This window comes from Dermacentor albipictus, chromosome 5 (genome assembly GCF_038994185.2).
Source record: "Dermacentor albipictus isolate Rhodes 1998 colony chromosome 5, USDA_Dalb.pri_finalv2, whole genome shotgun sequence".
Classification (NCBI taxonomy): Eukaryota; Metazoa; Arthropoda; class Arachnida; order Ixodida; family Ixodidae; genus Dermacentor; species Dermacentor albipictus.
In genome coordinates this window covers 69,159,534-69,173,795 of record NC_091825.1, presented here as the reverse complement: position 1 = coordinate 69,173,795, position 14,262 = coordinate 69,159,534, and the positions used below count along the sequence as shown (strand labels likewise).

General features: G+C 48.0%; 1 protein-coding gene across 2 annotated transcripts in view; it reads right to left on the bottom strand.

Annotated features, from left to right (window-relative positions):
• Positions 1-13,974, bottom strand: part of LOC139059898 (uncharacterized) — a 34,486-nt gene extending 20,512 nt beyond the window's left edge. Inside the window, exons 1-3 of one of the 2 annotated variants that reach the window (XM_070538448.1) lie at positions 13,442-13,974; positions 6,288-6,496; positions 4,547-4,842 (exon numbers count right to left, since the gene is read on the bottom strand). In XM_070538448.1, the coding sequence (XP_070394549.1) occupies positions 4,547-4,842; positions 6,288-6,496; positions 13,442-13,870 (934 nt within the window). In that variant the 5' untranslated portion in view covers positions 13,871-13,974. The remainder of the gene's footprint in view (positions 1-4,546; positions 4,843-6,287; positions 6,497-13,441) is intronic. The other variant, XM_070538449.1, reaches the window with a different exon arrangement.
• Positions 13,975-14,262: the final 288 nt, after the last annotated feature.

Sequence of the window (14,262 nt, the reverse complement as noted above, 5' to 3'; positions counted from 1 at the left end):
CGGCGCGATTCTACCGTGGGAAACAAATACAGAGCAAATTTAACAACCATAATAAACAAAGTTCTGTGCTAAGCGTGGTGATTGTCAGGCATAATCAATTCGGCAGATTCGAAGAAACCTTGTAGATGACGCCATGGGTATGAAGCGGATATCAATGTGGTGCAACCGATTCAAAGAAGGACAAACATCTGTAGATAGTGAGCCACGCTTTGGGGGTACTCATAAAGCCATCGCGATATGGTTTATGATTATTAAGCACGAACATTGGTAATCATTGATTGTCGGTTAATTGTGAGATAAATTGCGCAGTTATAGGGCATTGGAACAAATATGCTTTGAATGCCATTTGAAAGACGATTTGGGTACGCAGCGAATGTCTTCAATGCCTGTGCCCAAATTATAAGACCTGGCAGCGGCACCAAGATAACCACCTTTGTTCATGCAACTTCAGCTCGTGTATTTCGATATTTATAGACCATTACAGTATTCTGGTGATTTGTAAGCCCCTTACTCTCTGCCCCGTACGGATTTCAGTTCTTTTTCCCAAAAAATTAAGGAACCTCCGAAGAATACGCTTTCACATCCGAGAGGGCATCAGAAACGCGACCGCTCCCAAACAATGCTTCCCGAAGAGGGGTTCCGAGACTGTTTCGAGAGGTTATAGAAGAGTAACTAGAATCGGGTGTGTCAAGCAGGTGGGAACTGCTTCACGGTGATCAGACCAGGTGACGCTCATATCTTTTTTGCAAGGAACATGGTCTGATGCTTTTCAGATAGGCCTCGCATAGCCGTGTTTTGCGCGCCTGCCTTTCCGCACCATGAAAAGCTCCCAACTTGTTCAGCTTCGTGTCGCTTCCATGTTGCAACTTCATGTAACTTTCAATGCGCAAAAGCAGCTTAAGAGGTGAAAATAAATGAAACGTGGAAGACAGACAGAAACATCTCATACCTAATTATTAACTTCTCAGGATAGTTTTCAAATCCGGACGTCGTCATTTCAAATTGACACCGCATTTGAGGCGGTCAGGCCTTTCGTTGTTGATAGTTAGTTTGTGTGAGTATAATAGCGTAACCCCGCAACGTTCCTTAGGTTCATCTTTCCGGGCTAGGACTACCCAGTGGCACTGCTTTCCACAAGTAACATCCCACAAGTAACGCCGGAAGAAGTAAAGAAAGCCTTGGGAGCTATGCAAAGGCGGAAGGCAGCTGGGGAGGATCAGGTAACAACAGATTTGTTGAAGGATGGTGGGCAGATTGTTCTAGAAAAACTGGCCACCCTGTATACGCAATGACTCATGACATCGAGCGTACAGGAATCCTGGAGGAACGCCAACATAATCCTAATCCATAAGAAAGGGGACGCCAAGGACTTTAAAAATTATAGACCGATCAGCTTACTGTCTGTTGCCTACAAAGTATTTACTAAGGTAATCGCAAATAAAATCAGGAACACCTTAGACTTCTGTCAACCAAAGGACCAGGCAGGATTCCGTAAAGGCTACTGAACAATAGACCATATTCGCACTATCAATCAGGTGATAGAGAATTGTGCGGAATATAATTAACCCTTATATATAGCTTTCATTGATTACGAGAAAGCGTTTGATTCAGTCGAAACCTCAGCAGTCATGGAGGCATTACGAAATCAGGGTGTAGACAAGCCGTATGTAAAAATACTGAAAGATATCTAGAGCGGCTCCACAGCCACCGTAGTCCTCCATAAAGAAAGCAACAAAATCCCAATAAAGAAAGGAGTCAGGCAGGGAGATTCGATCTCTCCAGTGCTATTCACAGCATGTTTACAGGAGGTCTTCAGAGACCTGGATTGGAAAGAATTGGGGATAAGAGTTAATGGAAAATACCTTAGTAACTTGCTATTCGCTGATGATATTGCCTTGCTTAGTAACTCAGGGGACCAATTACAATGCATGCTCACTCATCTGGACAGGCAATAGAGAAGGGTGGGTCTAAAAATTGATGCGCAGAAAACTAAAGTAATGTTTAACAGTCTCGGAAGAGGACAGCAGTGTACGATAGGTAGTGAGGCACTGGAAGTGGTAAGGGAATAGATCTACTTAGGGCAGGTAGTGACGGCGGATCGGGATCATGAGACGGAAATAATCAGAAGAATAAGAATGGGGCTGGGGTGCGTTTAGCAGGCATTCTCAGATCATGAACAGCAGGTTGCCATTATCCCTCAAGAGAAAAGTGTTTAACAGCTGTGTCTTACCAGTACTCACATACGGGGCAGAAACCTGGAGGCTTACGAAAAGGGTTCTACTTAAATTGAGGACGACGCAACGAGCTATGGAAAGAAGAATGATGGGTGTGACGTTAAGGGACGGATCAGAAAAGAGCAGATTAGGTGAGAGAACAAACGTGAGTTAGTGACGTCTTAGTTGAAGTCAAGAAAAAGAAATGGGCATGGGCAGGGCGTGTAATGAGGAGGGAAGATAACCGATAGTCATTGAAGGGCTACGGACTGGATTCCAAGGGAAGGGAAGCGTAGCAGGGGGCGGCAGAAAGTTAGGTGGGCGGATGAGATTCATAAGTTTGCAGGGACAACATGGCCACAAGTATCACATGACCGGGGTTGTTGGAGAAGTATGGGAGAGGCTTTTGACCTGCAGTGGGCGCAGCCACGCTGTTGGTGATGGTGATGACATACATGACATGCTTGTCGTGATATGAATGCCATGAATTGCATATCATGTAATTCTTGTCATGTCATGGCCGCATGTCTCGTCACACATATGCTGAAATATATACAGGTAAAGAAACGATAACGATGTCATCAACTGATTCATTCATGTAATTTATGAGATGCGTATCATGTCATTCATATGATGCCGTTCATGTCAATTCAGTCCTGTCATGGATTTCCTGATACATAACTTGTTAAAGGATAGACCTGACATAAATGACAATCATGTCATGACATGAATGAAACGACATGCATGTCAATCATATCATGTCAATGCATGAAAACAACTCATGCCGGCCTACTGGACCAAGTTGTCTGCTAACTTTGGTCGATGTCTATGTGCTCCTGCTCGTGATGCCGTGACGGTCAATGCATCATTGCAGCTTCGTAACCTGACTCTTGCCTCTGGTTCTCGCGTGCTACCTCGGCTCGAGCCAGATGGCTTGCATGGCATCTTGGCAGCCGAACACCGGTTTGTGGCTTCATCCGGTCAAACAGCGATTGGAAAGTTTGGAAAGTAAGTTTCGCACCGAACACCGGACACCGAACACCGAACACCGAATTTCCGAACACCGGACAGCATCGCACTGCCTCCTCGTTCCACCCGAAACGCAAACCTTTTTTCGCCCCTTTTTCGTCTTGCCAGGCTGCTTATTCAAACATCAAGAACTGCTCTTTCCTGGCGCTCATAGTGTCTGAGTATGACGACGCTGCACTGAATTTCACTATGGCAGCATCGTCCCGGCTCGGCCAGGGCGAGCAGTGCATGCACCCCGCCACTCATTCGTATGGCTATAAAAGGGCACGGGCTTCAGGTTGTGCTACAGCTTCACCGTCAAGTCACTTGTTTGTGTCCTCCTAGTGATACCACGTGCTGCATTCCACGGTCATTTACTTTCTGCGTTTCTTACCTATCTCACATCTCCGTGCCGTTAGTACACACGCAGATCATGCAATCGTCGTTACCGTCGTCGTTGTCGTCTTGCTGCTGCCGTCACACACCCACACTCTCGCGTTAATTCGTGTTCACTGTATTCGCGTCACACACAAAAATACTGGGTTTACGCGAACATGTTTGGTCAAGCTGTTAACGCTTCGAGCAGCCCAAAGCAATGCTGCATAGCCAGCTGCCTGCGAAATTATTCGCATAACGTCCATTCCGACAGTGCGTGGGATGTACGCAATTTTGCTGGAAGTGGTAAACTTGCTAATTTACAAGACCACGAGAAGGACGAGGTTTATGCAAATTCATGTGCTTCACATTGTTACCAAATTAGGCTGAATCGCAATACTTTTATCTGCTGTAGGCACTAGCATCAGAGTTCCTCCAAGTAACTTTCGTGGGAAACTATGATATGTAGCCAGTGTTGGCTTGGCCACACCAGTAATAAAGCTATCCCCATTTGTAGAGAAGAGCTACTTTACTCTTATTCCAGATGGGGCTTGGTGCCGAGCTACATGAAGTAGCTTAGAAGCCGTCAGAGAAAAACTGGCGCTCGCTGTGCGTATCAAGGCCGCGCGTCAACACCGTTCAACGCCTCTGGCTGGTTCTTTCCCGCCGTTCCGCGAGCGACCGCCAACCAATCTCCAAACCAAACCCGTGGCCTCCGAGACTACAACGGCGCAAGGGCAACCGGTGCGATCTCGGAGGCCACGCGAAGCCTCGGCTTCTAGCCACCCTTGACTGCAGATAGCAATGGCTGTCTGCTCGTTGACTCGTTAACACGGCGAGACGAAGCACGAAAGACAGGCTTGATTCGGACAACGACGCTGCGTATTCGAAAAACCACTTTCTTACGGCGGCTACACGAGCGTCGGCTTCGGGCCTCAAATGCCACTGACCTGCGCCGGCGGCGCCATCACGTAGGCGGTGGCCGGCGACGCTCGCTGCGGTCGAGCGGCGGTCCACGATGCTGGCCGTGGTGGCGGCAGCCGACGCCACCAGCAGTACGGACAGCAGGGCGGCGCCCGCAATGAGGAGCCTCTCGCCGCCCATCCACTTGCGCCAGCGGCTGTCGTGCTCGGAGGGCGGCGCGTCCGTCGCCGTGGCCACGTCGCGACGCGTGCTCTCGGCGGGGGCGCCGGTGGACTTGGGAGCCACGGCGCCTTTGCTGCTTTCGCACCCCGCACGTGCGGGCCTGTTACCCGAGCAGCCCGCGTACGGATGCGCCATACACATTGATCTGGCACTACGACTCGTAAAACATTAAAAAGAAAGACTTTCCACTTACGGCTATAGCTTCGTTGTTATGGCTCAAATTTTGCAGCAAGATTGCATTTCTCGGTCCACATATTTTAATAAAATTGCAGTAAGGTATGCGTCCGGGCTATAGTTGCTGTTGATCCGAAAGAGGCGAAACACGAAGACAAGCGCCGAGTTCCAGCTTCGCCGTCCTTTGTCTACGTTCGCGGTGTCACACATCACGGTTTAATAAAACACTTGGCATCGTCGTTTGTCTTCGTTTGTTAGCACTTTCAGTTGCTATATTAAATGGCGGAACCAGTACACCTCTGCGCGGCAGCTTAGTTCGACGTCTATGTGCGCATGAGGCAATGGTTCCTATTTTTTTGTTTTTCTGTTACGAACCAGGTCACAGAGATTCCACTTGTTTAGTTGAACGATTCAGACGACAAATGAAACAGGAGGAGAGGGGAGAGGAAGCGTTCTTTTGACAAAGTTTGATAGAAAATAAAAAGAAACAAGCAAAAAGTTTTGTTAAAGTAAAAATGCAGGTCGCTGTATAGTCATTTCCATAGCAAACAATCATTTGCGCCAGGATGAACAAATCCCGTGCTGGGACCGTATATTGTGTAAGTACTTTCGCGTATTTCGGTAAACAATCACACGATTTCATTACTGCTCGGCAATAATTTCACAACTGCAACATGAGCGCTAAAGTAAATAAATAGAAAGTTCATAAACTAATTTTTGATTTAACCACTTAGCCATTGACTTGGCCATTGACTTGGCCATGTCAATTTCTCAGGTAGGTCATTTCCGCCTCACCCATAAATTAACCTGAAAAGGTGTAACCACGTTATCTGACACAGGTTATCTTTTTCTTTAATTTGTTCGTACTAAAAAAAATTTGTGGAAAAACGCTCGGCAATCGGTGTAAACGTGAGCGAATTGCCGAACGCTACTAGAAATACTCGCTTTATAATTGAAGGAATGATGAACTCGAATGAGTATATATGTTGAATTGAGGATATTTATAGGTAGCGTTTCTTGTTTCATTTCAAAGTTTCATAGAAAGCAGAGCCGTTAATCACTACATGCACACCTGCACCCATTTGGTTTGACAATACACGCGTTTTCAAGAGCTATAGTTGTTGGCATTCGGCGACGAATCTGCCGGCAATTCGGTTGCGCAAGAGCACGCACGTCCACGCTCCCTGAGTCAGCGCCCTCGTATCGGCGGTGAAACCACCGACCACAAAAACAGGTGCAAGAGCCAAAGAAAGCTATTCGCTTTAAAAAAGAAAGGTGGTGTACAAACAAGACGCAATAAGGTGCGACGTCTAGCGAGCACGGCGGCTGTTTCAGCAACGAAATGGAAACACGAGGTCTCCCCACACGTACAGAACGGGTGCGGTGTCGCTGCTGCTCGAACTGCTGGTGGTCGAGCTACTGCTGGTGCTGCTCGTGGTGGCATAGCTGCTCGAGCCGCTGTCTGCACCGTGCGAGCACCTCGAGCGTCGCCAGTGCCACGGGATGAGCGGGAAAGAGCCCGCGGTGAAACAGGTCGGCGACCCGGAAGTCCACTGCGTCGTCTCAGCGGGGTGCTGCGCCTGCCGTAAAGTGACACGTTTCCTCTCAATCTGAGGCTCTTCCGACGAGGCGGTTTCCCGGTGAAATGGTTAGTTCGGCAAAACGCCGCCCAATTACGTGACGACCGAGTGCTAAACATGGAAGGGCAGGGAGTGTACTTCTCTACCACACCTATTGCGAGCAGTGACTAGTGCGAATCAGTGTAGCCCCTTTTATTTACACTGCGGAAGAAATTTACTTGCGACACCATAAAACTTACGATCGTATGTCTGTGCCCAATAGTTTGCCACTCAAATAAGTGAAGTGTGTTGTCCTGCTGTCCTCTACAAGTGCACCTTTCTAAAGGGTTCAAATGTAAGAAACGCGCCTCATGGATTCAGCTCATGCATGCAGTTTTCTTGTGCGTTTAAGAGTTATGGCTATTTATCCAGTCACATTTTAGCTATGTAGCAATGGAGGCATTTTGAGGAACCTATAGTGTGCTAGTACACTATACCTATATACCGTCGCAGCTCACTGACGACAAGAGCGGCACGAAATACAACAAGGGCTCAGTTCAGCCATCTTTAGCTCCTCGACCACACGCTCGAGGTCATCGCCTTCGTCGTCAGCGTTGTAGAGTACACAAAGAGACGCGGCATTCGCCCCCCTCAGGAGGGAGCATCGTCTCAATTCTCGGCAGTGAGCACCCGGTTTCCAGCAAATCAGAAAGTAAACATATTCAGAAAAAAAAATTAGAGGACGCTTAAGCTTCGCCTTCAAGAGTGGAACGCGACAGCGTTCCCATCGACCCGCCAAGCAGGGGCGTAGCCAGGGGGGGGGGGGGCTTATGGGGCTTCAGCCCCCCCCCCCGAAATTTTTTCGTGCTGTCCATGCACCGCCGACCAAAGCGACCCCCGGCGCCGGAAATCACTCTGGATTTTGTCTAGAATGTCTTTTTGACGCTCGAAAAGACATTTAAGCGCGAAGATTGCAAACTCGGGCTAGATTTCGTGGCAACGCCCATACACCAGGAGTCACATAACGCCAAGCAGTCCTATCCGAGCACAACGTTTCAAGGGCGCTTTGATGGTGAGCGGGCTCGCCGCGGCATCTCACTGAGGCTACAGAATCTATGGAGCGCATGGATATCAATTGCGAAACTTTATGGGTATATATCTCATAAGCTCTTGATGTGAGAGGTGCATTGACATTTCCACAAAGTTGTGCTTTAGATTTTCAATTGCGGAACTTTGTGGGTTTAATGTTGTCATAAACATTTGACGCCAAAGGTCTATTGACTTTTCTTAAGTCTTACATCAGAACATACAACGAGACAAGCCAAATCAACACACTAGCAGACGAGTTCAAAAAGCAGGCAGCGAGGTCCAATGAGACGAAGCGTTGGGGTGGTTCATTTGTGCCGTCATGTCACATAAAAAAATATCAACATATTTTTAACCTACGCCAGAACATCCATGTCAAGACACTAAAGCCAGCCAAAGTAACTACGTTCTTATTTTTTCTACTTTGACTTTTATTCGCGAGGACACATTGAGCCTCTTCAATTTTTTTTTTGTTCTCGCTACCCTACCCGCGGGCTGCCAGAGCCAGCAAGAGCGCATACGTTTTTCTCGTATGGCCCGGACCACCGTGCGGTGCACTTCGGTGCGCGTTCGGTTTGCTCTGGCCGAGTGGATTTTCACCGGACAGAGTTTTGGACGCTTTCTGGCTAGCAGACGAGAAAAAAAAAAACAATGGTCGCTCGCCGCCATCACTGTGGGGACTCGAACGATTGCACCGCATTCCTTGAGCGGAACCTTTACGGAAAATCTTGTTTCGCCGCTGTAGGATACTGAGCAGTATGCGTATGGTTCTCAGTGGACCAAGCGTCTCATGTTTTCTTCGATATTCCTTCCCTAGCCCCATTAAGTGCCCGAAGTAGGCATTAGATTCTGGCCAACATACTTTCCTATGCGCTCTTTTTTTTTCATTTCGGTGCCTCCGCCTCACAGAAAAAAAAAAATACACTGTTGCGGCGCAGCGAATTGTCGCATGGTGAAAGTTCGATTTTGATACTTCTTTTGCGGAAAGTAATGGGCGACGGGACGCTTCAGTTGCCGGATACGTTTATTATATTATTGCGAAAGCAATTATATGGACACTCCAGGCGCATTCCTGCCATCGCCCTCATGTTTCGTATAAAGTCCAAGGGTTATAACATCGTGACCACGCGCTGCATGCTGTATGTGCGAGTGAAAGCGTTGGAGGGGAGGTGGAATGGGTGAGCCGACGATGGTGGCTCAGTCTTGTGTGCGCAAAGAAGAAAAGCGGGGAGCAAGCGCGCCCCCTTCCGTCGCGCGCAATACATCGGGGGGAGTGGATGGAATGGGGGCGGAATCTAGGATTCTGGGAATCTATGATTGTGCAACATGTTTATTTGCCTTGTTTGACGCATTATATACAGTTACTTCTTCTTTCATACATAGACTCATTGGAGACTTATGCGCATACTTAAATATCTTGTTGCGAGGTTTTGTGTATACATGCAGTGAACTTTGTTTCCAGTGACACTTTTTTGTCCTTTATCAAGCCGTATTTTCGCATTTGCATATTCCATTGTATCTTTGCATTTCTAATGTACGAAGGCGAGTCAAATGAAAGTGAGCCTACCCTAACCGCGCAATAAAGGTTCGGTTCATTATCTGCGAGGCATGCGCGTAGGAGAACGGCATGTCTCATTTACAAAAGTGACACGCAGGTGTGAAGATAAATGTTCTTTAATGCTCTCATACACTGGGTTGAATATGGTTGCGTCACATAATGGACACTTCAAAAGTTGAACAGCTCGGTGTCGCGAAGTTTTTGACAGCTGAAGGTGTTTCCAAAACAGAAATTAATCGCCACATGACTGCCGTGTACGTTGAACACTGCATTTCATTGACCACTGTGACGCGTTGGAGCAAACGGTTCAAAGGACGTTGCAAAGACATTCCAAGACTGGGCCGAAACCATCGTGCAGAACTCCTGCTTTTTATACGTGCTCTCTGTCGCGACTATAACTTCGGTGCAATTACTCACGATACACAAGGGACAGCTATTCCTGCGTAATACATTGGAACAAACGGCAGCGTCATTGAGATTTTTCACTGGCCATTGCATATATACAAGACTGTAAGCATGGTTCTTGAATGACAAAGTTTCATTGGCATATTTGTCTTCAACTTGTTCACTTCATTGCCTTTTAACTTTCATATCAGCGGCATGCACTGCTTTCCTGGTTCCGAACTGATATAGTTCTAAAGTTCGTGCGATATTTTCTTTACCTAATAAATAGACAAAAAACATGGAAGCATTGACATAGTTATGTTGGGCACAATTTTTGGCACATACGAGTATAATATTTTATGAAAAAATACATATTTTACTTTTATTTACAGAGCGTAGCTTTCAAGAATTCGTTTGAAGCATCTTTGGCAATGACAATGCAGTTATTATTCATGTATTTGATTCCTCGATAAATTGTTTAAGAGGAAGCTTTAGCTCGGGCCCAATCCGACGCGGCCTGTTCAAATACTTGTAAAACGCAGAAACGCTTTTCTGAGATAATCCTGCTAACCGCTTTTATTGAAATTGGTTGCATTTGAGAGAGAAAGTTATATCCTAGTGTCTGTTGGAAACAGAACTTCGATTTAGGGCCTGAATTTTGTTTAAAATATTTTGGAAAATTCGAAAGTTTGAAAAAATAGAAGCACGACGTTTACAAACTAATAGCTATGCATGAAGAACAGATATTGTGGTTCTGTAAACGGCATATATTATAACAGTCAAAGCGGACAAGTTTGCTGTGTCAATTTGTATCTTACGTGAATTGGTTACGTTATGCACAAGGGTTCTGCAAAAGCCGTATTTCCACAATATTAAAATTTTTTGAGATTCATGTGTAACATATCTATTTTGTCCGCTATAGATGTACTATTAGATGCAATTCCCAGAGTTGTGACATCATTTTTCATTGTTGAGTCACGGAGTTTTAAACTTGATAGTTTCGTTTCCCGAAAATTTTCAATTTTGGCCAATTTTTAATAAATAATTGACCACCTAAATGAAAAATTCGAAGCAAGTAGTCACTAGAATTAAACTTTTTCTGTTAAATGCAACAAACCTCCTCAAATTTGGTCAAGTGGTTGCAGGGAAAAACGAATTCGCCTTCTACATGTACTTAAATAGGAGCACCCGAGCTAAAGCTTCCTCTTAAGGAGGAGGCTGAGCTGCAACGTGCAGCTATATATATATATATATATATATATATATATATATATATATATATATATATATATATATATATATATATATTCGGCCAGTGGCGTAGCCCCCCCCCGAACAAAATTTCTGGCTACGCCACTGCCGCCAAGGGGTGTAAGACAATGCGCTACGGCGCAGGGATCACTTACGAGGCGCCCCGCATCGGACTTTGCGGCCACCTATCACACGGAGAGCGTCGAGCAACGCAGCGTTCGGCGCGGCAACGAAACGTGCGCCTGAGCAAACGGTATGAACCAAAGAACTCGGTGTCTCGGAGGGGGAAACGATCTACGCCAGCCAAACGTCGTGATCGGCACGGGCAGAGAGATAGATAGATAGTAATCTAAAGAAAGGAACGGCGCTTGATTCTGCAACCCGCGTGGGAGCACGGCGAAGCGTCGTCAGGGGAGAGGGAGTCGGGGCAACGACGCGCCTGGCACCGGTCCGCGCACAGCGCGCCACCTGTCGGGGCAGCGCCGTACATTGAGAGGAGGGGGTCTTCTGTGTTTGCCGCAAGATGGCTCTGCGTGTGCGGTAAGCGCAGAAGAAATGTAGCGGAAACGTACTTCGCTACTCGTGTAAATGCGACTTCTGTAAGTTACATGCTCATAATTACCGATATACACCGCAGTATAACTTTCTACGGCACGTTTTTAAGGCAACACCGCGTTCACTAGAGGCGCGTTTGTACCGCTTTCAAGCATCGAACTCGTGGCTGAGTGGTGTCTCCGTCTCACACTCCGGAGACCCTGGTTCGATTCCCACCTAGCCCATCTTGGAAGTTGCTTTTTATTTATGAAGTGCCTGCCGTGATTTATCGCTCACGGTCAACGCCGCGGACGCCGATGCCGACACCGACGCCGACGACACCGGCTTTTCTGCGACACGAGCTCCTTAACGCTATCGCGTTAAAATATGGTTTGTGCCTACCACGAGCACAGTCTCAGGCAGGTCCTGACGGCGCCTCGAACAGGATGGGCTGTCAGGAACGACTTCATAGTCAACGTCGCTAAGCCCGCTCGCCAAGCTCGCCATCGAGACGCTGAAAACTGCGTACTCTGATTAATCTCTACGGATCAGCATGACGACACGAGCCAGCCCGAGCTTGCGCTTCGACGCGCATGAAATGTCTCAGGCTGTCTGCGCGCGTTGGCTTTATGCACGGAACTGAATCAGCAGCGGACGCTTTTTCGCGGGCCTTGCGGCTACACTCGCCGACCTAACCTCAGTTCTCTGAGAAATGCCTGAGAAGTTATCTGCCATGCCAAACGTGCGAAAGGCTTGTCAACAATGTCGGACGATTGCTGCAATCAATAGTGTTTGCGCAATGTCATTTTTTAACAGCTTTTGTGAAACATCCGTTAACGATCAAAACACACTCGCAGAAACTTCATAACTGTTGCCATTATACACCAAGGCGTATTTTCTGCACACGAAGCGTCAGCAGCAGGGAATGCTTAGCTGCAATCCGTCAGTGAATCCCAGCAATTTGTCAAAACGCGTTGGAAGATACATTTTCGATACATACAAATAACATTTTCGGTGTTCAAACCGGTATGAGGCTTATTCTAATGCATATCACACAGGGAGAAGAGCCACACGAGAAACTGTTTAGGCACCGCATTACCTTAAGCGTGATTCCGACCGGAATGTCTAAACATACGGACAGGTGAACCGTAACAAAGTTTTAGTGTACGCAAGACTTGTTCTAATGGCGGGCCATTGTCTTCTGAGCAGTGTCCCGTGGCTACAGCGTTTAGCAAAAGTAGGTCATGATTCACGAGCTTGGCTGGGTGTACCCAGCAGACAAAAAGCGAGTACCAGAGCACGGATGAACTCGGAGCACCGACTGCGCGGAGACGTGACGGCTGCGGTACCAGCACGTGCATGTTTTGACCACTTGGGGCAGTGGTTATCTCTTGACTCCAGTTTCGAGGCACATCCTGCGCGTGTGGCTGCAAGTGATGCTTGTGACGCAAATGACTCAGACTACGAAGCACCTTTTCTCAGAATTACCACAATGACCGGCGGCCGTTTGAGCGCATGCGCCACTTTCTCGTCTATTCCCATGCTTGTAACTACCTGCTAAATTTAGCGGATGTTCCAGACACGTCTTTCGAAACTGCCGCACTACACTAACTGGTAACCTGTGCGTGAACTTCAGGTCAAGGGGCAGTTTTCATATAGTGGGCACCGTACAGCGGGTGAGGCGTTGTAATTGTCAACTCCGCGATTATCGGTCAACCGACTACATTTCATAGTCGGCCAGGGACGGAACGACGCCACACTAGCTCGATCGCAGGCGACGATGCCAGGAAGCATGTCAAATAAAGACGACCGGGCCGAGTGCACTAGAAGCAGAAGTGTAGCCAGAGAGAGGTCTGGGTGGGAGACAGCAACCAACATGTGACCCTGCCCCCCCCCCCCCCGTAGAAAAAAAAATATATTGTTTACCGAGGATATATACCTTGCCTAAAACTACAGACGACATCATCCGCCTGCGCCGTCCTCCTCCCCGGTCGGTCAAGTGCGAGCCTTTTCCTCCCTAGCCCATTCGGTAAAAAAAATTTCTGGCTGCGCAACTGATTAGTAGTAGTTCGAAGTAGCAGTACTGGTACTAGTAATAGCACTAGCAGCATGTACCAAGTGTATGGTATAAAGGCAAATAAATATCCGCTTACACACTGTCCTCCTTGCCCCTGGTGCAAGACTCCATGCGCCCGCTGCGATGTCATTCCCATTTGCTGGCCTTCCGGGACAGGAGGCAGCGGCGGTGTCGCGTTGACAGGCTGCCGCGGAGGCGGCGGGAGCAGCGTCGGCCGCAGCTGCCCATCTGACTGGCAGCCTCGGTGCCACACGGCGTGCAGCCGCGGGTGCCTTTCGCAAGGCGGCGCCTTGCACTGTGCGGAGGACGGCAGGTTTGAGTTGACGCTGTACGTGAGCTGTCCGAGAGACACATCTTGAGCGGGGCAGGTGGGAGCCCCAGCTCGAGCGAAGCCGGCGCTCGGCGTGTCGTCTGCCGTGTACGTGGCGCCGGTCGCGGTGCTGCGGGAGCCTTTGTCATCGTGCGTTGCGGTGGTCGTGGTGTCCTCGGAAACCCAGCGTCTCATCGTAGTGGGCTCCGCGATCCTTGTCTTGTCTCCGTGATCCTGCTACGTGGTCGCCTTGTGCGCGTGGCAAGCGAGAGAGCGTGCCGCGCGGCGCGTGTGTTTCTTCGATTGCTTCCTCTTCCAGCTAGCTGGTTGCACGTACCCACAATGGTACATTGGCCGCAAAGAGGAAAGGGCAGTATAACGAGAAAAAGAAAAGAGAAACAGTCGTAGTACTAGTACTAGCAGGAACAGCGCGATTTTAAAGATAAAACGTAAACAACCTTTAGATGAATATTTACTTACCAATAGAGGAAGAACAAGCGTCGTTGAGCGGTTGGTCCACTATAAGAAAAAGCGAAATTCAAAGCGGAAAACAGAAGACATACGGCCGAACCATTATTGCGCGGTTA